The sequence below is a fragment of the Thalassophryne amazonica genome, chromosome 9 (genome assembly GCF_902500255.1).
Source record: "Thalassophryne amazonica chromosome 9, fThaAma1.1, whole genome shotgun sequence".
NCBI classification, from domain to species: Eukaryota; Metazoa; Chordata; class Actinopteri; order Batrachoidiformes; family Batrachoididae; genus Thalassophryne; species Thalassophryne amazonica.
In genome coordinates, this window is record NC_047111.1 from 12,694,027 (window position 1) to 12,719,766 (window position 25,740).

General features: G+C 43.4%; 1 protein-coding gene across 1 annotated transcript in view; it reads left to right on the forward strand.

Annotated features, from left to right (window-relative positions):
• Positions 1-25,740, forward strand: part of LOC117517369 (trichohyalin-like) — a 38,489-nt gene that overhangs the window by 4,730 nt on the left and 8,019 nt on the right. Inside the window, exons 2-3 of the mRNA XM_034178365.1 lie at positions 10,589-10,703; positions 12,879-14,728. Coding sequence (XP_034034256.1) covers positions 10,589-10,703; positions 12,879-14,728 — 1,965 coding nt within the window. The remainder of the gene's footprint in view (positions 1-10,588; positions 10,704-12,878; positions 14,729-25,740) is intronic.

Genomic DNA, 25,740 nt, shown 5'->3' on the forward strand with positions numbered 1-25,740 from the left:
GCACTCTCTGAGTGCTTCTAGTTTGTTTGATTTAATATGTAAATGTTTCTGTGGCCTGTTATTTGCCAGGAGCACAATTCACAATGGGCACTATATGAAACAAATAAATAAACCACAATTTAAAAAAAAAGTTTGCTTTTTTTGGTCTTCACTTGCTGTTTTCAATTCATTTTCGAATTGTGTACTTTTTTCTTATATTTTAGCCTGGTCTTTGAGCTTGGACAAAGATTAATATATAGATATGATCATTCATTCATTCATTCATTCATTTTCTGTATCCAGTTCCTAATTAAAAGTCACAGGAGGCTGGAGATCTTATATTTAATTTCCTCATCAGAATTTTGGAACCGGGACAGAGCTGTGAACTTCACAGCTTCATGTGAGCCGGAAAAATGTTGCAGTCCTCAACATACATCAAACACGACTTCATCAAGCACCAACCATCAAGGAGTGTCAAAGTGTGTGTGAAGATGGCAGTGTGGAACAAACGGAACGGTCAGTATTCCACTGCCGGTGATCAGGTTTAAAGCAGTGCCAGACATTAGAATGCTCAACAGATTCAACTGTTTTGTCCCAAATAAATATCATTATGTTGAGATGCGTGATTACTCCACCATCGATAAACCGAGATGGATCATGCTTGAATGGATGGACTTTGTTGGACTTGCTGAAGGAGAAATCTCATCTCAGTTTGAGAGAAATATGGCTAATCTTGTTGTCCTGAAGCCACTCCTTTGATATCTTGGCTGTGTCTTTAGGGTCATTGTTCTGCTGAAAGATGAACCGTCACCCCAGTCTGAGGTCAATAGGGCGGATAGATGAAAACTTCATCTTCACCAGCAAAGCTATCACCTCCCACCTATCCCAGATTCCAGAGAAGTTTTAGGGTGCGAGTAAAGCTGCCTCAAGAACAGACGGCTCATTTACAGCAGTATTTATTATCACTGCAAGTTGTACAACAAAACTTTCTTGGAACAATCCAGATTGCAACATTGGAGTCAAAACTAAATAAAATATAAGATGTAAGATACGTACATGAGAGTCTGTTATTGCAGATTCTAATCCAATTACATCTTTTCCACAAATCTGATTGGTTAATCAGATTTATGGTCTGAGATTTCAGACTATAATATCAGGTGTAAGGACACAAAGTATTCGACCGTTTCACATTTAATGTATTACTCCGTGCCCTGACCGGTCACACGCGCTGCTATGCAGATGTCAATAATGGCGCTGTTAGCTGAGAGCAAGAGAAAGTTGCGTACTGATGACGATGTTGAAATGGGTGAATTTAAGCTACCATACGAAAGTATTTATGTGGATTCTGATACAGAATTATCATTTCACATTTGATGGATTTGATCAATTTTCACATTTGTTGGATTACTCTGTGCCCTGACCGCTGTTGGAGCAGTGCTGCCTCGGCTCAACGGTAAACCTCGCTGACTGAATTACCTACAGAAAATAAACCATACAAGTGATGGAATTGGATTAAAATGGGAAAATGTGGCTGATGATTTGTGGACGTTCATGCTGGATTACAGTCACAAATATCCATTTTAAAGCTCAATTTGCAACCATATAAGCAGCATGAACGTCCACAAAGCATCAGACACAACAGGTTTATTAGAACTCCATTAATACACTATCTATGGTTGTGTATGTATATAAAAGTTTAATTTGCACATGTAATAAATAAATTTGTACAATAAAAACACTAAAAGTGTTGTGTGTTGGGGGGTTTGGCTGGACATTTTGGTGTTCTTTTCTTTTCTTTGCTCTCCAGGTGGTATGCAAACTGATTTGTTGTCTGTGGAGAAGGTGCTGGCAGAAGAGTCCTTCACCCTCATCAACATGATGTGCAGCACCTGTGGATGGTGCTCACGTGCAACCTTAAAGACTTTCAGCTGAAGCAGATAATGAGATGGCGTCCTGCATTTAAGCCATGTGTGATTCAAGCAGAATTGCCGGGAACTCGACCTTGTGATGTTCGTTTGTGAGACGCTGAGGACCGCGCCTGGGTTTGACACATCATGCTTGTGAAGGAGGACGGGTGAGGGACACATGCTGTCAGCACACATCAGAGGTGATTTGATTGTCTGAATAATTATTAACAGTAATTTGGTATTTTGTTATGCAGTATATGTGAATATTGATGAGAATTGTGCAGCTCGCTTCTCACGGCTGTGGCATGCGGACTGATGATCCTCCACCTGTTGTGAGAAGCTGCTCATTTACATAAATCTTAAATTCAGACCTGAATGTGTTGCTGATAGTGTGTGCCTTTGAAGGATATTAGTTGTAGCTGCTGACTTACCTCACCTTTTCTATCCTTCGCAGAGTCGGTTTGTCGTGTCCACCTGGGGGGTGTTTGGCGGTGAACATGGGTCCAGAAGCGCCGGGCTTCGATCCTTTTGGGCGCTGGAGAGCGCGCCGTCCTTCACTCCGCCAGAATGACGCATTTTACGTTTGTACACTTTGTATTGCACAGAAGGGGGAAAATAAAATTGTTTTGTTATTGGAACCGCTTTCTGGATGTTTTGGCACTGGGTTCCGTCAGACGCAGGTCCGCTCCTCAACCCCCGTCGACACATAACAAAAAGCACAATATAACTATAACACATAAAACATTACATAATTAAAATATAAATAAACCATTTTTTCTAAAGCTGGCAGCAGAAATTATAGCAAGACCACTGTGTCACATTTTTAACCTTACATTGACTTCAAATGAAATACCGCTGGATTGGAAATTGGCCCTTGTTATCCCTCTTCTAAAAGGGGGGGACCCTAGTATTTTAAACAACTATAGGCCGATATCTAAACTTTGTGTTTTATCAAAGATACTTGAATCACTAAAGTGAAGAATTTCTGGACAGCAACTCAATTTTGTCACAATTTCAATCAGGGTTCCAAAAAAATCATAGTACTGTAAATGCTACGATGAAGGTTATAAATGATATAACAGATGCTCTTGACAAGAAACAATGCTGTATGTCTTTGTTTATTGATTTTTCAAAAGCTTTTGACTGTGTTGATCATGCTATTCTCATCAGAAGCCTCTCAGCAAGAATTTTAACAAGAAAAGGTCAACACATTGAGTTGGTGTCTGGTTTTAAATATTTAGGATTTTAAGGACCACATTCTTTATCTTACTAAAAAACTGAAACTTCTGTTATGATTTTATTACAGAAATAAGTGCTGTTTTTATTTTAGCACAAAAAGGAAATTGGTGGAATCAACCTTCTTGCCTGTAATTGATTATGGAGATGTGTTGTACATGAATGCTTCTACTCACTGCCTCTCGAGGCTTGATAGTGGGTACCATGGGGCACTAAGATTATTGCCAACTGTCGTCCACTTACCCACCATTGTGATCTTTACTCCAAAGTAAACTGGACCTCACTATCTGCCCGACGTCTGGTTCACTGGTATATCTTCATCTATAACCATTCTTGGTATTCTCCCATCATATTTGTCAAGTCTTTTAATAAGAAAGCAGGGAAGATACAATCTCCGTTTATGGATGTCCTACAATTTGTTGTCCCCAATGTACGAACTGAAATGGGCAAGAAAAGTTTTAGATTTTCAGCATCAAACACCTGGAACAAATTACAATCTGAACTTCAGCTTCAAGATCTTGTGACACACACACACACACACACACACACACCCTCCTCTCTACCATTTGGCGACACACACACACACACACACACACACACACACACACACACACACACACACACACACACCCTCCTCTCTACCATTTGGCGTGACACACACACACACACACACACACACACACACACACACACACACCCTCCTCTCACCATTTGGCGTGACACACACACACACACACACACACACACACACACACACACACACACACACCCTCCTCTCTACCATTTGGGACACACACACACACCCCCTCCTCTCTACCATTTGGCGTGACACACACACACACACACACACACACACACACACACACACACCCTCCTCTACCATTTGGCGTGACACACACACACACACACACACACCCTCCTCTCTACCATTTGTGACACACACACACACACACCCTCCTCTCTACCATTTGGGACACACACACACACACACCCTCCTCTCTACCATTTGGCGTGACACACACACACACACACACACCCTCCTCTCTACCATTTGGCGTGACACACACACACACACACACACACCACACACACACACACCACACACAACACCTCCTCTCACCATTTGGCGTCACACACACACACACACACACACACACACACACACACACACACACACACACACACACACTCCTCTCTACCATTTGGCGGACACACACACACACACACACACACCCTCCTCTCTACCATTTGGGACACACACACACACACACCCCTCCTCTCTACCATTTGGCGTGACACACACACACACACACACACACACACACACACACACACACACACACACACACACCCTCCTCTCTACCATTTGGCGTGACACACACACACACACACACACACACACCCTCCTCTCTACCATTTGGCGTGACACACACACACACACACACACACACCCCTCCTCTCTACCATTTGGGACACACACACACACACACCCTCCTCTCTACCATTTGGCGTGACACACACACACACACAGACACACACCCCTCCTCTCTACCATTTGGCGTGACACACACACACACACACACACACACACACACACACACACACACACCCTCCTCTCTACCATTTGGCGTGACACACACACACACACACACACACACCCTCCACTCTACCATTTGGCGTGACACACACACACACACACACACACACACACACACACACACACACACACACACACACACACACACCCTCCACTCTACCATTTGGCGTGACACACACACACACACACACACCCTCCTCTCTACCATTTGGCGTGGACACACACACACACACACACACACACACACACACCCTCCTCTCTACCATTTGGGACACACACACACACACACACCCTCCTCTCTACCATTTGGCGTGACACACACACACAACACACACCACACACCCTCTCTACCATTTGGCGACACACACACACACACACACACTCCTCTACCATTTGGCACACACACACACACACACCCTCCACTCTACCATTTGGCGTGACACACACACACACACACACACACACACACACACACACACACACACACACACACACACACCCTCCACTCTACCATTTGGCGTGACACACACACACACACACACACACACCCTCCTCTCTACCATTTGGGACACACACACACACACACCCTCCTCTCTACCATTTGGCGTGACACACACACACACACACACACACACACACACCCTCCTCTCTACCATTTGGCGTGACACACACACACACACACACACACACACACCCTCTCTACCATTTGGGACACACACACACACACACACCCTCCTCTCTACCATTTGGCGTGACACACACACACACACACACACAGACACACACCCTCCTCTCTACCATTTGGCGTGACACACACACACACACACACCCTCCTCTCTACCATTTGGCGTGACACACACACACACACACACACACACCACACACACCTCCTCTCTACCATTTGGCGTGACACACACACACACACACACACCCTCCACTCTACATTTGGCGCGACACACACACACAACACACACACACACACACACACACACACACACACACACACACACACACACACACCCTCCACTCTACCTTGGCGTGACACACACCACACAACACACACCCTCCTCTCTCTACCATTTGGACACACATATCACACACCACACACACCCTCCTCTCTACCATTTGGCGTGACACACACCACACACACCACACACACCCTCCTCTCTACCATTTGGCGTGAACACACACAACACACCACACACAACACACACACAACCCTCCTCTCATACCATGGCGCCAATTTTTGTTGGGGAAAAAAAACAACCTTTCTCAAACACCAGAAAATCTCAGGTTCTCCCTCGTGAGTCCGTGAACCAGAGCAGCAGTAATTTAAATTCAAGTTAATCCTACCAGGTTTATTAAAACAGCAGAGCAGGTCAGTCATCAAAAATCACTCATCTTTGTGCAAAAATGGGAATGGAAGTGCCCGGCTCAGCACTCGCTCCTCTGTCTCTCCTCCCCAGTCACGTCGACATCTGGGCTGCGGTTCCCCTGGTTCCCCCGCTGAGCGGGCCGGTCTCCACGCGGCTAGGTGGCCGCACACTTGACTCATTAACCTCAGCATTTGAACTCGTAAATAAATCTCTTTTCTGCTCCCTGCTTTTGGGTTCATCCTTCGTTCACGCCGAACCATAACACCTGTGGCGCTAACTTCAGTTATAATGAAATGTTTTGAAAGAATTGTGGTAAATATGCTCAAATCGGATGTCGCTGACAGCCTCCATCCCCTGCAGTTCCCCTATAGGCAGGACCGCGGGATAGAGGATGCTGCCATCACTGTCACACACGACTCACTAACACCTGGAGCACCCACAAGCCTATGTCAAGGTGTTATTTGCAGACATTAGTTCTGCTTTTAACACAATGCAGCCTGACTTGATTATACAAAAACATGGTGAAATGGTTAGGGTTAGGGTTAGGTTTTGACTAGTCGGTCACAGCAGGTCACGGTTAACGGTTCACTTTCCACTGTTACAGGTGTGCCTCAGGGTTGCATGAGCTCTCCAATTCTTTTTACATTATATACAGACGAAAGTAGGGGCTCTCACCCTTCTAATTATATAATCAAATTTTCTGATGACACCATAATTCTCACACAAAATCTGATCCCAGTGTGTACTTCAGCGAGATCGACACCTTTAAATCCTGGTGTGATGATCACCATTTGGTACTTAACAAAACCAAAACCAAAGAGATGGTTTTTGACCCTCGGGGGATCAGACTACATGACCCTGTGCCCATTAGCAACAGTGTCATAGAACAAGTGCCTTCATATAAATATCTTGGCCTGATGATGTCTAACAACTTGAGCCGGAGTGAACACGTGGACTTTCTGAGCAGTCGATTAGCACAGAGACGACATTTCCTCAGAAGGCTGCGTCTTTGGTGTGAGCCCACGGATCAGGGCCATATGCTACAATGCAGTTTTTGCAAGTATTGTGAGATATGGCATGGCCGTGTGGTACGGCTCCCTCACTGTCCAGAATAAGACCAAAGTCCACAGAATGGTATCAACAGCATTAACACGAGTGGAAAAGACAGACCAGCAGCCGCTTCAGGCTCTGTACAAGGAGGTGTGTTAAAGAATTTTAAAGATACTTATCAGTTATTAATGTCTTTGATCCTGTCTTTGATTATGCTTTTCATATATACGAGGTCTGTTAGAAAAGTATCGGATCTTTTTATTTTTTTCAAAAACCTGATGGATTTGAATCATGTGTGCTTGCATGAGCAAACCTTGAACCTTTGTGCACATGCGTGATTCTTTTCATGCCTGTCGATTGCATCATTTGCTTGTAAGCAGCCTTTGTGTGAGGATGGGTGGAGTCTCTCGTCGTTTTTTCTTTGCAAGGAAAATGGCGGAACGACTGGAGCAGCGCGACTGGATCAGATTTTGCCAGAAACTGGGCGACAGCCAGATGGAAACCATTCAGATGATTCAGACGGCTTTCGGTGACAAACCTCTGGGCATCACACAGATTAAGGAGCGGTACAACCGGTTTAAAGACGTCCACACAACGGTGGAGAGCGAGCCATGCTCCGGTCGGCATCAACATGCTGAAATGAACAGATCATTTCCAAAGTGAACGCTGTGGTGATGTGGGACCGTCGTGTGACTATCCGAGAAATTGCACAAGAGGTGGACATCAGCACTTTTTCAGCACATTCCATTGTGACAGAAGATTTTGCCATGAAAAGAGTTGCAGCAAAATTCATGGTCACGAAGCTGATGGCGCAGCAAAAGCGCCACCGTGTTAAAGCCTCACAGGACATGTTGGGACATGCCCACCTCGTCCACAATTTCTCGGATAATCACACGACTGAAAAGTCACTGAAAGCTGTCTGAATCTTCCGAATGGTGGAATATTATCAACTGTTCATTATTGATCAGCATAGTTCAAACATAAATGAACAAACCATTTGATTATAAACAGAGGCAACAATATTATTTGCAGTACACATCTTGACCTCATGACCTTTGAACATATCATGAAACATCATGTCAGGCATAAAAATGACTTAATTAAAATGGTCAATGTCTGACATGTTTTAAACCAACATGTTACACCCGACTTAAGCACATGTTATTTATGAAAACCTTAAACCAAAACACTTTACAGATTTGAGAGTCAACACTTCTGTCAGCAGTTCAACATCTTCAATACAATTCATCATAAGCACATATTTCAATCATTAATCAAACCGTATAATATTGTATCATTTCAAAACCATCATAAATCAGTTGAACACCCGTCAAAGCATAGATATACACATTTTCATTCATTTGACATAATGATAAAACCCTTAAACATATTATGGCACAAGTATACACTCTATTCAACTTCATTCATTCAATACAATATCTAGTTCATTTAAACCTGCATGATGTACATACTTCAAAACATTTATTACTTTTTGTAAATAATGAACACAAAACCTTTCAGTCAGTTTGGTAACTTTTAGCATTGTTAGCATGCAAAGCTAATTATGAGTAAAATAGCATATATTTTCATTCATTCTTTCCAATGTAAATGCAGAGACAGTTCCTTAAAAACAGAAATATACTGTATTTAAAATGTGTTTAACATGTAAAAGAATAAAAAGAAATGCATGATGCTGAAATTGTGTGTGTGTGTGTGTGTGTGTGTGTGTGTGTGTGTGTGTGTGTGTGTGTGTGTGTGTGTGTGTGTGTGTGTGTGTGTGTGTGGGCGGAGCAGCTATTCATTTGTTCTTTGGGTGGGGGGGGTCACTCTCTCACACTTTGAAGACCCCTGCTTTAATGGATGCTGCCCCTGCACCCCAAGACTTTGGACTGAACCCAGGAGACTACTCTTCCAAGACTAACCTATTCAACCTCCTGAAGATCCATGATGGACTGCTTGTTTTTATTTCAATTAAAGACTCTGTTTTTGTTGCTCTTCTGTTTTGTTTTGTTTTTTTTGTTGTTGTTGTTTGTTTGTTTGTTTTTTGTTTTCTGGTTCTTCTGTTTGTAAGGAAATTCTTGTATAATTTGTAAAAACCTTGTAAGAATCGCCTAATGGTCCTTGTGTCCTCCTGGCTTGCCGGGTGGGTTTTTCGACACTGCAGAAAGTGGATTGGTACCGAGGAAACGCCGGAGAAGAAGGGGGAGGAGGGGTGGCGTCCAGCGCCGGCTGAGAAGAATTAGACTTGACGATAGACGCCGGCTCCCACCTCTCCCAATAGTCCTTCTTTCCAATGTTCAGTCTATCAGGAATAAGATGGAAGTGGAAACATGAGTTTAGAGAGACTTGCCTCCTCGCGTTCACTGAAACATGGCTGGGAGAACGAGACAGGAATGAGGATTTCTACTTAACCGGCTTTGGACTCCCCATTCGTCTGGACCGCTCTTCTTTCATTACAAATAAGTCTAAAGGAGGTGGGGTCTGTTTTTATATTAATGAGAGATACTGTAAAACTGTTGTGGTGCGAGAGAAAATATGCACCTCAGATATTGAGCTTTTGAGTATCTCACTTCGCCCCTTATACCTGCCGAGGGAATTTCCTCAGTTGTTTTTTTCCCTGGTTTATATTCACCCGAGAGCTGACGTCACGGCAGCTTGCCAGCTGATCGAGGATGTGAATAATAAACTAACTGCAATTTCCCCTGATGCTCCTAAATTTATTTTAGGGGATTTTAACCACTGCCGATTAGACAGAGTACTGAGGACATACGAGCAGTATGTTACTTGTTCAACAACTATGGGGAATTCTATTGTTGACCAGTGCTATGGCTCAGTAGCCAAAGCTTATAGGTCCATCAGTATGCCCCCTCTCGGAGCCTCATACCATAATAGTGTTCTTCTTTTGCCGACTTATAAACCAGTCTGTAGACGTCGGGAGCGGAATATAAAGACTGTGAGGTGTTGGTCCGAAGACTGCATCGACAAACTGAAGGCTTGCTTCGAATGGACTGCGTGGGAGGTTTTCTATGATACATGCTCTGATCTGAATGAACTGACACAGACTGTTTCCTCTTATATATCCTTCTGTGTGGATATCAACATTCCTCAGAAGAATATTATTAGCTATGCCAATAATAAACCGTGGGTCACCAAAAATTTAAAGAGTGTTTTAAATAAGAAGAAAAATTTTTTTATATAGGAGATAATGTGGAAAAGAAAGAAATTAACAAGGAGGTTAGGAACGAAATCCGTAAAGCTAAAATAGCTTACAAAGACAAGGTAGAACATATGTACAGTAGTGGTGATCTGCGGGCAGCCTGGATAGGCATTAAATCTATGGCTTCAGTTACTAATGTCCAACAGGATAATAATAGAGCGCCAATTAAAGTAGAGGGGAGCTACGATGAGGATCTGCCAAATGCATTTAACTGTTTCTATTCTAGGTTTGAGAACTATGAGGTTGCAGATAAACTCCCCCTTGAGAGCACTTCCTCTGCTACTGACGATGGTATAATCATTAGCGAGGATAGTGTGAAAAGACTTCTGGAGAAGGTTAATGTAAGGAAGTCTTGTGGTCCAGATGGAATTTGTGGACGTACACTGAGGTATTGTGGTGAGCAACTCAGTAGTGTCCTCCTCTATATCTTTCAGAGGTCACTTAGTTGCGGCCGAGTGCCAGATTTATGGAAATCATCACTTATAATTCCTGTCCCGAAAAAGTCATTTCCTAAACAGTTTAATGATTTTAGACCTGTGGCACTTACATCACTGTGTATGAAGGTCTTTGAGAAAATTATGAAGAATATGATAATGTCAAATATGAAAGGGAATATTGATCCACTTCAATTTGCATATCAGGCGGGTAAAGGAGTAGAAGATGCTAAGCTTTTTATTCTCAACTGTCTTTACAGACATTTGGAAAAGCCTCGAGCTCATGCTTGGCTTTTATTTGCTGATTTCTCTTCAGCTTTTAACTTGATGCAGCCTTGCCTTTTAATTAAGAGGTTAAGGTGTGATTTTAAATTGCCTCACCAGATGGTTGAATGGTTGGCGGACTTTTTAACGAATAGGAGACAGAGAGTTTTGGTAAATGGACGCGTTTCAGACTCCTTAGTTTTGTCCACAGGCTCACCACAGGGCTGTGTTCTTTCCCCCTTGCTTTTCATCTTATATACAGATGAATGCAGAAGTGTCAGGCAACGCAGCTATTTAGTTAAGTTCTCTGATGATACTGCTTTGCTGTCCCTTCTTCAGGGAGAGGAGTCAGGACATGGGGAGGCCCTTGCTGATTTTGTTTCATGGTGCGATACAAATCACTTGGAGTTAAATGTATCTAAACGAAGGAGCTTATAATTGATTTTAGACGTAACAAAGGGTTTGCTATAGACAGCATTATTCATGGGAAAGCTGTAGAAAAAGTTCCTGCATATAAATATCTGGGCACTTTTTTTGATGAGAAGTTGAGATTCGACGTAAATACGGCAGACATTGTGAAGCGAGGGCAACAGAGAGTGTACCTCCTTCGCAAATTGAAGTCCTTCTCTGTCAGTTCTGTTATTATGGGTCGTTTTTATCAGTCCTTTATTGAAAATCTTTTATGTTTTTCTTTCATCTGCTGGTTTCCTAGCCTGGCACTGAAAGATAAAAGTAGCTTGCATAGTATCACAAAGACATGTTCAAAGATCATTGGAGTGGAAACCAGAGACCTAGCTAGTTTTTGTGAACAGCAAATGGTGAGGAAGGCAAATTGTATCTTGTCTTCTCCCGGACATGTGCTGGCAGGTGAATTTTCTTTGTTGCCTTCGGGCCGTCGTTATGTTTCACCTGTCTGCTGGACGAATCGGTTGTTAAAATCTTTTATTCCTTCTGTTATCCGTCTTTTAAATTAATTGTAAGGTGTAGATGTATGGGTATGTGGATGCAGTATGTTGCACATTTTATGTGGATGTAGTATGTTTTTTTTTTGTTGGTTTTTTTTTGTGATGTGCCGGTATGCAGGCTGCTGAAATTAATTGCCCCTGGTGGGATGAATAAAGTTGTCTAAGTCTAAGTCTAATGGCAGTGGTTCACCGCTCTGAGTCTGGTCTGCTTGAGGTTTCTTCCTCTTTATCACCAGAGGGAGTTTTTCCTTAACGGTTCCGCCTGTGTGCTTGCTCGGGGGTGAGAGATTGGGACGGTTGGGCCTTACTCGTGTGTGTAGCACCTTGAGCCAGCAATGTTGTGATTTGGTGCTGTTTAAATAAAATAAACTGAACTGAAATGGAATTTACTGATCACATAATGTGCACACAAATAACTGATTCAATGAACAAATAACTGATAACTGAAACAAAAACAAGTAACTGATTGAATCAGTCATTTGTTTATTTTTTTTAATATGTAAATGTGTCTGTGTTGACATTTACCAGGAGCACAATTTGCGACAAGCAGTATATATGACAAAAAAAACCCTACCCCTTTATGACATCACTTCCTGTTTTGTATTCAAGTTTTAGAATTTTGGACCTTCTTTAATGTTTTGGCCTGGTATTGATCTTGGAATAAGAATAAAAGTACAGATCTTATGGTCTTTACTGTAATTCCTTTTATGTTTTTCTCCTGCCTTTAATGTCTTATTGACTAGTCTGAACGACAAGAAAGATAATCATCTGGAAGACATTTGACAGCAGTGGAAAATATATTTGTCATCACAGAGAAACAGACGTTATCACAAAGCACATTCCTCAACCTCAGTGTACGGATCTCTCAGAAGATACAGCACAAAACAGAACTGTTATTGGAGACGAGATGAACACTGTCGAGATGAACACTGTCGAGATGAACACTGTCGAGATGAACACTGTCGAGATGAACATTGTCGAGATGAACACTGTCGAGATGAACACTGTCAGGATGAACACTGTCGAGATGAGCACTGTCGAGATGAACACTGTCAGGATGAACACTGTCAGGATGAACCGGCAGTGCTGGTGGTCACAGAGGTCACAATGGTTTGATCACCATAACAAGGAGACAAACATGGATCAGGAGCAGAGCCACAAACAGCTAGAAAAGCAGCTAAAAGATCTTGAGGAACAATGGGAAAAGCAGCTCAAAGATCTTGAGGAGCGCCGGGAAAAGCAACTAAAAGATCTTGAGGAGCGCCAGGAAAAACAGCTAAAAGATCTTGAGGAGTACCATTGTCAACTCTATGCTGAATTCATTGAATCCAGAGTTTGTCAGAAGAGGGAAGAAAATGTTACCCTCAAAAGGCAGTTGAAGTGTCAGCAGGAAGAACATGAAGTTATCTGCAAGTCGGTGAAAATACCCATCGAGCAGGAAGCAGAAAATACAGCACAAAACACAAGTGTTATTGGAGACGAGATGAACACTGTCGAGACGAACCGGCAGTGCTGGTGGTCAGGGTGGTCACGCTGGTTACGGTGGTCATGGTGGTCACGCTGGTTACGGTGGTCATGGTGGTTACAGTGGTTTGATTACCAAAACAAGGAGTCAAACATGGATCAGGAGACGTTATCACGAAGCACGATGGATGAGAACATTCCTCAACCTCAATGTACGTATCTCTCAGAAGATACAGCACAAAACAGAAGTGTTATTGGAGACGAGATGAACACTGTCGAGATGAATACTGTCGAGATGAACACTGTCAGGATGAACACTGTCAGGATGAACCGGCAGTGCTGGTGGTCACAGAGGTCACAACGGTTTGATCACCATAACAAGGAGACAAACATGGATCAGGAGCAGAGCCACAAACAATCTGAATTCCTTAAACAAAGTGATGTTCGGGAAAAGCAGCTCAAAGATCTTGAGGAGCGCCGGGAAAAGCAGCTCAAAGATCTTGAGGAGCGCCTGGAAAAGCAGCTCAAAGATATTGAGGAGCGCCTGGAAAAGCAGCTCAAAGATCTTGAGGAGCGCCGGGAAAAGCAGCTCAAAGATCTTGAGGAGCGCCGGGAAAAACAGCTAAAAGATCTTGAGGAGTACCATTGTCAACTCTATGCTGAATTCATTGAGTCCAGAGTTTGTCAGAAGAGGGAAGAAAATGTTACCCTCAAAAGGCAGTTGAAGTGTCAGCAGGAAGAACATGAAGTTATCCGCAAGTCGGTGAAAATACCCATCGAGCAGGAAGCAGAAAATACAGCACAAAACACAAGTGTTATTGGAGACGAGATGAACACTGTCGAGACGAACCGGCAGTGCTGGTGGTCAGGGTGGTCACGCTGGTTACGGTGGTCATGGTGGTCACGCTGGTTACGGTGGTTTGATCACCAAAACAAGGAGACAAACATGGATCAGGAGCAGATCCATAAACAGCGACAAGACATTCAGGAGTTAAGGCAGAAACCTGAATTCCTCAAACAAAGTGATGTTATGGAAAAGCAGCTAAAAGATCTTGAGGAGCACCGGGAAAAGCTGCAAAAAGAGATCAAGGGAGTCAAATCGCTCATTGCCTACGAACGGTGGAGACCTCATCAGGAGATGGACACACTTCGTAACGAAATTGAGACCATCAGAAGGCAGTTGAATCAGGGGGAAGAATATGAGATGGACAGTGATGAGATGAACCAGGAGCCCTCGTGGTTACAATGGTCACGATGGTCACGGTGGTCATGGTGGTTATGGTTGTTACAGAGTTTACTGTGGTCAGTGTGGTTACTGTGGTTATGGTAGCTGCAGCATTTATAATAAATATTTATATTTATTTACAGTGTCTGTTTTTTTTCAAGTTGAAATGCAGATATGAATGAATGAATCTACAAGACTTAAAAATGTACACATTACTTTTCATGCTATTTTATTTACAGTATCTAAAAATCAGTGTCCAAGGTTCCTTATAATGTTAGTACCTCCATCACACGAGAGGCCGAATGAGCCTGAATGAACAGTTGAATGAATGTCAAAGTCGGGTTCATTTGAAAGCCTCTGATCTGAGTGCAGTCCAAACACTTCGACACATTCCAGCAGCCAGAGCGAATGCAGAGCACTCAACTGTCGAGGTGCGTTTGAGGTGGAAAAAGCACAAACATGGTCAAAGTGCAGTCTGATCACAGTCTGTGTTCTAAACATTCTGACGGCCTCAAAACAGCATTTGAAACAGTCTGATCACATGTGATGGTAATTCCCCACACCGTCAGGCACGTCCCCAGTGTGCACTGGATGAGCCGCACAGCACCCTGGTGCATCACGTTTGGTGTGCTCAGGACATAATGCAAAGTCTGTGGCACAGAATCATAATATCATGCAAGCCGGAGAAGCTTTCATGATATTAAAGGGACAAATCTCTTGCGTTTTAATCAAGAATGTTGTGTTGAAAAAGCCGTTAACGAGCTGAAACACACACACACACACACACACACACACACACACACACACACACACACACACACACACACACACACACACACACACTCATCTTCAACCGCTTAGTCCAATCAAGGGTCACGGAGAGCTGGAGCCTATCCCAGCAGTCACAGAGCGTGAGGCAGAGTACACCAGGACAGGACGCTGGTCTGTCACAGGGCCACAAACAGACAAACAAACACAGACACACCCACTCACACACCTACAGACAATTTAAAGATACCAACCACTGAACCTGCATGTCTTTGGAGGTGGGAGGAAACCGGAGCACCCAGAGGAAACCCACGCAAACACGGGGAGAACATGCAAACTCCACACACAAAGGCCACAGGCGGGATTTGAACCCATGACCTTCTCACTGTGAGGCAACAGTGCTAACCACTAAGCCACCGTGCTGCACCAGCTGAAACCCATTTCACTGAAATAACACAGGACTCAGTTACACTTAGAAAAAAATGGATTTGTTGATTAAATCCAACAAAAAGATTCTTAAAAAAAAATTTGTTGCGCGTTCCACCAGATTTTGTTCATCAGGTGTTGCTCCTCATTACACTCAAAGCTTCTCATTTAAACCTTGTGTGACTGGAACATCTCTTTGCTTTTTCAGAATCAGAATCAGAATCACCTTTATTGTCATTGCACAGCAATCAACACAATGAAATTTGCTTGTGCATCCTCAGAAACAATGACCATCCTCAAACACACTCAGCCATACAGATACTTCAATAATATTAAAAAAAAACATCAGGAGATTAGGGGGGGGGGGGGGGGGGCAAGCTCGGAGACAAACATAACTCATATTGCACTAATCCCACATTGTCATTATCCCATATTACACTTATCCCATGCTGCACCATGTCCCATATTGCACGTATCCCTCTAAAACATCAATTAACATTAATAATACCCAACTTAATAAAACCCCCTTAAATAGCTTAAAAACAGTAATAAATATACCTAAAATTAAAATTAAAAATAGTTAAAAACAGTTATTGCACATGTCCGCCCTTGTTTAATTAGAATAATGCAATTGTTCCAACTGGAGCTTGGGCGTGTCTAACCCTTTTTCAGCCTTGTGGTGGGGCTTTAAAGGTCCGATGATGCCTGCCGGATGGAAGCAAAGAAAAAAGGTGGTGTGAGGGGTGTGTTCCGTCCTGCAGAATACTGCTTTCTCGGCGGAGGCAGCGAGTCCTAAAAACATCATCCAATGAGGGCAGAGGGAGACCAGTGATCTTTTTGTGCCGTTCTTATGACTCGTCTGATGGATTTCTTGTCGTTTTCAGAGCACTTTGCAAACCATGCTGTAATGCAACAGGTTAAAACACTCTCGATGGAGCAATGATAAAAGGCCTTGAGCAGCTCAGCTGACAGGTTGTTCTTCTTCAATGCTCGTAGAAAATAAAGCCTCTGATGCGCCTTTTTGACCACAGCAGATGTGTTAACTTCCCATTTAAGATCCTTAGTGATCCAGGTGCCCTGAAATTTAAAACAAGAGACCCTCTCCCTTCATAAATAAATCCACCTTGATTATCCTCGTAACCCTGCGACAGACTAACGGCCTGTCCAGGGTGCACGCCGTCACTCAGCCAGTTGACCGCTAAGACAAGTGGACGCCTTCCTAACGGATTATTTACCAGTCCAACACAGATTCTGAAACATCCAGCAGAATAAAGACTCAATGTTCAAAAATGCATTTATTATAGCAGCTGGCATTAAAAAAAACACTCATGTCATGTGACATCAAGTGATCACTGCAGGTTCATAAATATTTCAAATTGTCGACATAGTAATAAAATTTCAACCCATCTGTCATTTGCTGCCCGTTCTTCCCTCACAAAGTGATGATGAGCGTCTGATTTTACATCTTTTTGCGTCCATCTTTAGTTTGTCCATTTGACGCAGTCTGGTTTCTGGGACAGCTTGATATGTTTCCATGGCAACACAGTCTCACCTGTTACCTGTTGGGAGAGATTTTTAAAAAGAATCGCTGTTACTCAAGCACACAATCAATTTTGCAGCATTAATTTAACACTGCAGTGTTAATATCTCCACCACTGTGTAAGTCAACTCCATGAGTTGATCAGCTTGAGTTCATTTAACACTTCTTTGGAGCGGTATCACGGGTGGTCCTCTTCTACATAATGTTAAATAAACATAGGGCCGATTCACTCAATTATTACCTCCGCCAAGGAGGTTATGTTTTCGTTCGAGTTTGTTTGTTTGTTTGTCTGTCTGTTTGTCAGCAGGATAACTCAATACATTTTGAACGGATTTTGATGAAATTTTGTGGAGTGGTTGGAAATGACAAGAGGAACAAGTAATTAAATTTTAGTGGTGATCCAGATCACGATCCGGATCCAGGAAGTTTTTAAAGGATTCTTCACCATTGCGGGATAGTGGGAATTTTGACATTCTAGTTTCTAACTCCACAAAAAACAAGGCAGAAAGGCTTGAGAAAAATTAGGGTGTAACAAGTCAAATGTTCTATCAAACAACAAAGTTTGGTGATGATCGGATCCGGATTCCGGATCTGGTGATCCAGCATATGCAAAAACATAGGGAAAATAGAAAATGTGCCAGTGTGAGGTGACAAATGAAGCTAGAGATGCACAACTAACACCAAATTGTAGCTGAATCTGTACTGATTCAGTAAGGTGTCATCAGATTTGATGTAGCTTCAAATGTTATGGAGCTAGATCCAGAAGAAAACCGCCATTACCGAAAAATCGTTTTTATACAATAACTTATATTTATAGGTTATAAGGTGCAAGTTGCAATAAACTGTGATGCCAGGATACATGCTATCCAGTCACAGCAGATGAAACTTTTTTTACTACTGAGCAAACATCGTTAGACTTTTTTAGGTTCAGTGATTCCACGGCGTGTAGATGTTATGGCGTCAGTGACCCCATGGCCTTGGAGGAGGTTTGCACTCTCTGAGTGCTTCTAGTTTGTTTGATTTAATATGTAAATGTTTCTGTGGCCTGTCATTTGCCAGGAGCACAATTCACAATGGGCACTATATGAAACAAATAAATAAACCACAATTTAAAAAAAAAGTTTGCTTTTTTTGGTCTTCACTTGCTGTTTTCAATTCATTTTCGAATTGTGTACTTTTTTCTTATATTTTAGCCTGGTCTTTGAGCTTGGACAAAGATTAATATATAGATATGATCATTCATTCATTCATTCATTCATTTTCTGTATCCAGTTCCTAATTAAAAGTCACAGGAGGCTGGAGATCTTATATTTAATTTCCTCATCAGAATTTTGGAACCGGGACAGAGCTGTGAACTTCACAGCTTCATGTGAGCCGGAAAAATGTTGCAGTCCTCAACATACATCAAACACGACTTCATCAAGCACCAACCATCAAGGAGTGTCAAAGTGTGTGTGAAGATGGCAGTGTGGAACAAACGGAACGGTCAGTATTCCACTGCCGGTGATCAGGTTTAAAGCAGTGCCAGACATTAGAATGCTCAACAGATTCAACTGTTTTGTCCCAAATAAATATCATTATGTTGAGATGCGTGATTACTCCACCATCGATAAACCGAGATGGATCATGCTTGAATGGATGGACTTTGTTGGACTTGCTGAAGGAGAAATCTCATCTCAGTTTGAGAGAAATATGGCTAATCTTGTTGTCCTGAAGCCACTCCTTTGATATCTTGGCTGTGTCTTTAGGGTCATTGTTCTGCTGAAAGATGAACCGTCACCCCAGTCTGAGGTCAATAGGGCGGATAGATGAAAACTTCATCTTCACCAGCAAAGCTATCACCTCCCACCTATCCCAGATTCCAGAGAAGTTTTAGGGTGCGAGTAAAGCTGCCTCAAGAACAGACGGCTCATTTACAGCAGTATTTATTATCACTGCAAGTTGTACAACAAAACTTTCTTGGAACAATCCAGATTGCAACATTGGAGTCAAAACTAAATAAAATATAAGATGTAAGATACGTACATGAGAGTCTGTTATTGCAGATTCTAATCCAATTACATCTTTTCCACAAATCTGATTGGTTAATCAGATTTATGGTCTGAGATTTCAGACTATAATATCAGGTGTAAGGACACAAAGTATTCGACCGTTTCACATTTAATGTATTACTCCGTGCCCTGACCGGTCACACGCGCTGCTATGCAGATGTCAATAATGGCGCTGTTAGCTGAGAGCAAGAGAAAGTTGCGTACTGATGACGATGTTGAAATGGGTGAATTTAAGCTACCATACGAAAGTATTTATGTGGATTCTGATACAGAATTATCATTTCACATTTGATGGATTTGATCAATTTTCACATTTGTTGGATTACTCTGTGCCCTGACCGCTGTTGGAGCAGTGCTGCCTCGGCTCAACGGTAAACCTCGCTGACTGAATTACCTACAGAAAATAAACCATACAAGTGATGGAATTGGATTAAAATGGGAAAATGTGGCTGATGATTTGTGGACGTTCATGCTGGATTACAGTCACAAATATCCATTTTAAAGCTCAATTTGCAACCATATAAGCAGCATGAACGTCCACAAAGCATCAGACACAACAGGTTTATTAGAACTCCATTAATACACTATCTATGGTTGTGTATGTATATAAAAGTTTAATTTGCACATGTAATAAATAAATTTGTACAATAAAAACACTAAAAGTGTTGTGTGTTGGGGGGTTTGGCTGGACATTTTGGTGTTCTTTTCTTTTCTTTGCTCTCCAGGTGGTATGCAAACTGATTTGTTGTCTGTGGAGAAGGTGCTGGCAGAAGAGTCCTTCACCCTCATCAACGTGATGTGCAGCACCTGTGGATGGTGCTCACGTGCAACCTTAAAGACTTTCAGCTGAAGCAGATAATGAGATGGCGTCCTGCATTTAAGCCATGTGTGATTCAAGCAGAATTGCCGGGAACTCGACCTTGTGATGTTCGTTTGTGAGACGCTGAGGACCGCGCCTGGGTTTGACACATCATGCTTGTGAAGGAGGACGGGTGAGGGACACATGCTGTCAGCACACATCAGAGGTGATTTGATTGTCTGAATAATTATTAACAGTAATTTGGTATTTTGTTATGCAGTATATGTGAATATTGATGAGAATTGTGCAGCTCGCTTCTCACGGCTGTGGCATGCGGACTGATGATCCTCCACCTGTTGTGAGAAGCTGCTCATTTACATAAATCTTAAATTCAGACCTGAATGTGTTGCTGATAGTGTGTGCCTTTGAAGGATATTAGTTGTAGCTGCTGACTTACCTCACCTTTTCTATCCTTCGCAGAGTCGGTTTGTCGTGTCCACCTGGGGGGTGTTTGGCGGTGAACATGGGTCCAGAAGCGCCGGGCTTCGATCCTTTTGGGCGCTGGAGAGCGCGCCGTCCTTCACTCCGCCAGAATGACGCATTTTACGTTTGTACACTTTGTATTGCACAGAAGGGGGAAAATAAAATTGTTTTGTTATTGGAACCGCTTTCTGGATGTTTTGGCACTGGGTTCCGTCAGACGCAGGTCCGCTCCTCAACCCCCGTCGACACATAACAAAAAGCACAATATAACTATAACACATAAAACATTACATAATTAAAATATAAATAAACCATTTTTTCTAAAGCTGGCAGCAGAAATTATAGCAAGACCACTGTGTCACATTTTTAACCTTACATTGACTTCAAATGAAATACCGCTGGATTGGAAATTGGCCCTTGTTATCCCTCTTCTAAAAGGGGGGGACCCTAGTATTTTAAACAACTATAGGCCGATATCTAAACTTTGTGTTTTATCAAAGATACTTGAATCACTAAAGTGAAGAATTTCTGGACAGCAACTCAATTTTGTCACAATTTCAATCAGGGTTCCAAAAAATCATAGTACTGTAAATGCTACGATGAAGGTTATAAATGATATAACAGATGCTCTTGACAAGAAACAATGCTGTATGTCTTTGTTTATTGATTTTTCAAAAGCTTTTGACTGTGTTGATCATGCTATTCTCATCAGAAGCCTCTCAGCAAGAATTTTAACAAGAAAAGGTCAACACATTGAGTTGGTGTCTGGTTTTAAATATTTAGGATTTTAAGGACCACATTCTTTATCTTACTAAAAAACTGAAACTTCTGTTATGATTTTATTACAGAAATAAGTGCTGTTTTTATTTAGCACAAAAAGGAAATTGGTGGAATCAACCTTCTTGCCTGTAATTGATTATGGAGATGTGTTGTACATGAATGCTTCTACTCACTGCCTCTAGAGGCAGATAGTGGGTACCATGGGGCACTAAGATTTATTGCCAACTGGTCCACTTACCCACCATTGTGATCTTTATCCAAAGTAAACTGGACCTCATTGCCGACGTCTGGTTCACTGGTATATCTTCATCTATAAAACCATTCTTGGTATTCTCCCATCATATTTGTCAAGTCTTTTAATAAGAAAGCAGGGAAGATACAATCTCCGTTTAGGGATGTCCTACAATTTGTTGTCCCCATGTACGAACTGAAATGGGCAAGAAAGTTTTAGATTTTCAGCATCAAACACTGGAACAAATTACAATCTGAACTTCAGCTTCAAGATCTTGTGACACACACACACACACACACACACCCTCCTCTCTACCATTTGGCGCACACACACACACACACACACACACACACCCAACACACACACACACCCACACACACCTCTCTACCATTGGCGTCACACACACACACACACACACACACACACACACACACACACACACACCCTCCTCTCTACCATTTGGCGTGACACACACACACACACACACCAAACACACACACACACACACACACACACACACACACTCCTCTCTACCATTTGGGACACACACACACACACACACCCTCCTCTCTACCATTTGGCGTGACACACACACACACACACACACACACACACACACACACACACACACACACACCCTCCACTCTACCATTTGGCGTGACACACACACACACACACACACCCTCCTCTCTACCATTTGGTGTGACACACACACACACACACACACCCTCCTCTCTACCATTTGGGACACACACACCACACCCTCCTCTCTACCATTTGGTGTGACACACACACACACACACACACTCCTCTCTACCATTTGGCGTCACACACACACACACACACACACACACACACACACACACACACACACACCCCCCTCTCTACCATTTGGCGTCACACACACACACACACACACACACACACACACACACACACACCCTCCTCTCTACCATTTGGCGTGACACCCACACACACACACACACACCTCCTCTCTACCATTTGGGACACACACACACACACACACCCTCTCTCTACCATTTGGCGTGACACACACACACACACACACACACACACACACACACACACACACACACACACACACACACCTCCCTCTACCATTTGGCGTGACACACACACACACACACACACCCTCCTCTCTACCATTTGGTGTGACACACACACACACACACACACCCTCCTCTACCATTTGGGACACACACACACACACACCCTCTCTACCATTTGGCGTGACACACACACACACACACACACACCCCCTCTCTACCATTTGGGACACACACCCTCTCTCTACCATTTGGCGTGACACACACACACACACACAGACACACACCCTCCTCTCTACCATTTGGCGTAACACACACACACACACACACACCCTCCACTCTACCATTTGGCGTGACACCACACACACACACACACACACACACACAACACACACACACACACACACACACACACACACCCTCCCTATACCATTTGGCGTGACACACACACACACACACACACACACCCACACAACCCCTCCTCTCTACCATTTGGGACACAACAAACACACACCACACCCTCCACTCTACCATTTGGCGTGACCACACACACACACACACACACACACCCTCCTCTCTACATTTGGCGTAACACACACCCACACACACACACACTCCACTCTACCATTTGGCGTAACACACACACACACACACACACCCTCCACTCTACCATTTGGCGTGACACACACACACCACACACACACACACACACACACACACACACACACACACACACACCCTCCACTCTACCATTTGGCGTGACACACACACACACACACACACACCTCCTCTCTACCATTTGGGACACACATACACACACACACACCCTCCTCTTACCATTTGGCGTGACACACACACACACCACACACACACAAACCACTCCTTCTCTACCATTTGGCGTGACACACACACACACACACACACACACACCCTCCTCTCTACCATTTGGGACACACACACACACACACACCTCCCTCTCTACCATTTGGCGTGACACACACCACACACACCCCCACACACACCCTCCCTCTACCATTTGGCGTGACACACACCACACACACACACACACACACACACACACACCACACACACACACACACCCTCCTCTCTACCATTTGGCGTGACACCACACACACACACACACACACCCTCCACTCTACCATTTGGCGTGACACACACACACACACACACACACCCTCCTTTCTACCATTTGGGACGCACACACACACACACACAACACCTCCTCTCTACCATTTGGCGTGACACACACACACACACACACACACACCCTCCTCTCTACCATTTGGCGTGACACACACACACACACACACACACACACACACACCTCCTCTCTACCATTTGGCGTGACACACACACACACACACACACACACACACACACCCTCCTCTCTACCATTTGGCGTGACACACACACACACACACACACACACACACACACACACACACACACACACACACACCCTCCTCTCTACCATGGGCGCCAATTTTTGTTGGGGAAAAAACAACCTTTTCTCAAAACACAGAAAATCTCAGGTTTCCCCTCGTGAGTCCGTGAACACAGAGCAGCAGTAATTTAAATTCAAGTTAATCCTACCAGGTTTATTAAAACAGCAGAGCAGGTCAGTCATCAAAAATCACTCATCTTTGTGCAAAAATGGGAATGGAAGTGCCCGGCTCAGCACTCGCTCCTCTGTCTCTCCTCCCCAGTCACGTCGACATCTGGGCTGCGGTTCCCCTGGTTCCCCCGCTGAGCGGGCCGGTCTCCACGCGGCTAGGTGGCCGCACACTTGACTCATTAACCTCAGCATTTGAACTCGTAAATAAATCTCTTTTCTGCTCCCTGCTTTTGGGTTCATCCTTCGTTCACGCCGAACCATAACACCTGTGGCGCTAACTTCAGTTATAATGAAATGTTTTGAAAGAATTGTGGTAAATATGCTCAAATCGGATGTCGCTGACAGCCTCCATCCCCTGCAGTTCCCCTATAGGCAGGACCGCGGGATAGAGGATGCTGCCATCACTGTCACACACATGACTCACTAACACCTGGAGCACCCACAAGCCTATGTCAAGGTGTTATTTGCAGACATTAGTTCTGCTTTTAACACAATGCAGCCTGACTTGATTATACAAAAACATGGTGAAATGGTTAGGGTTAGGGTTAGGTTTTGACTAGTCGGTCACAGCAGGTCACGGTTAACGGTTCACTTTCCACTGTTACAGGTGTGCCTCAGGGTTGCATGAGCTCTCCAATTCTTTTTACATTATATACAGACGAATGTAGGGGCTCTCACCCTTCTAATTATATAATCAAATTTTCTGATGACACCATAATTCTCACACAAAATCTGATCCCAGTGTGTACTTCAGCGAGATCGACACCTTTAAATCCTGGTGTGATGATCACCATTTGGTACTTAACAAAACCAAAACCAAAGAGATGGTTTTTGACCCTCGGGGGATCAGACTACATGACCCTGTGCCCATTAGCAACAGTGTCATAGAACAAGTGCCTTCATATAAATATCTTGGCCTGATGATGTCTAACAACTTGAGCCGGAGTGAACACGTGGACTTTCTGAGCAGTCGATTAGCACAGAGACGACATTTCCTCAGAAGGCTGCGTCTTTGGTGTGAGCCCACGGATCAGGGCCATATGCTACAATGCAGTTTTTGCAAGTATTGTGAGATATGGCATGGCCGTGTGGTACGGCTCCCTCACTGTCCAGAATAAGACCAAAGTCCACAGAATGGTATCAACAGCATTAACACGAGTGGAAAAGACAGACCAGCAGCCGCTTCAGGCTCTGTACAAGGAGGTGTGTTAAAGAATTTTAAAGATACTTATCAGTTATTAATG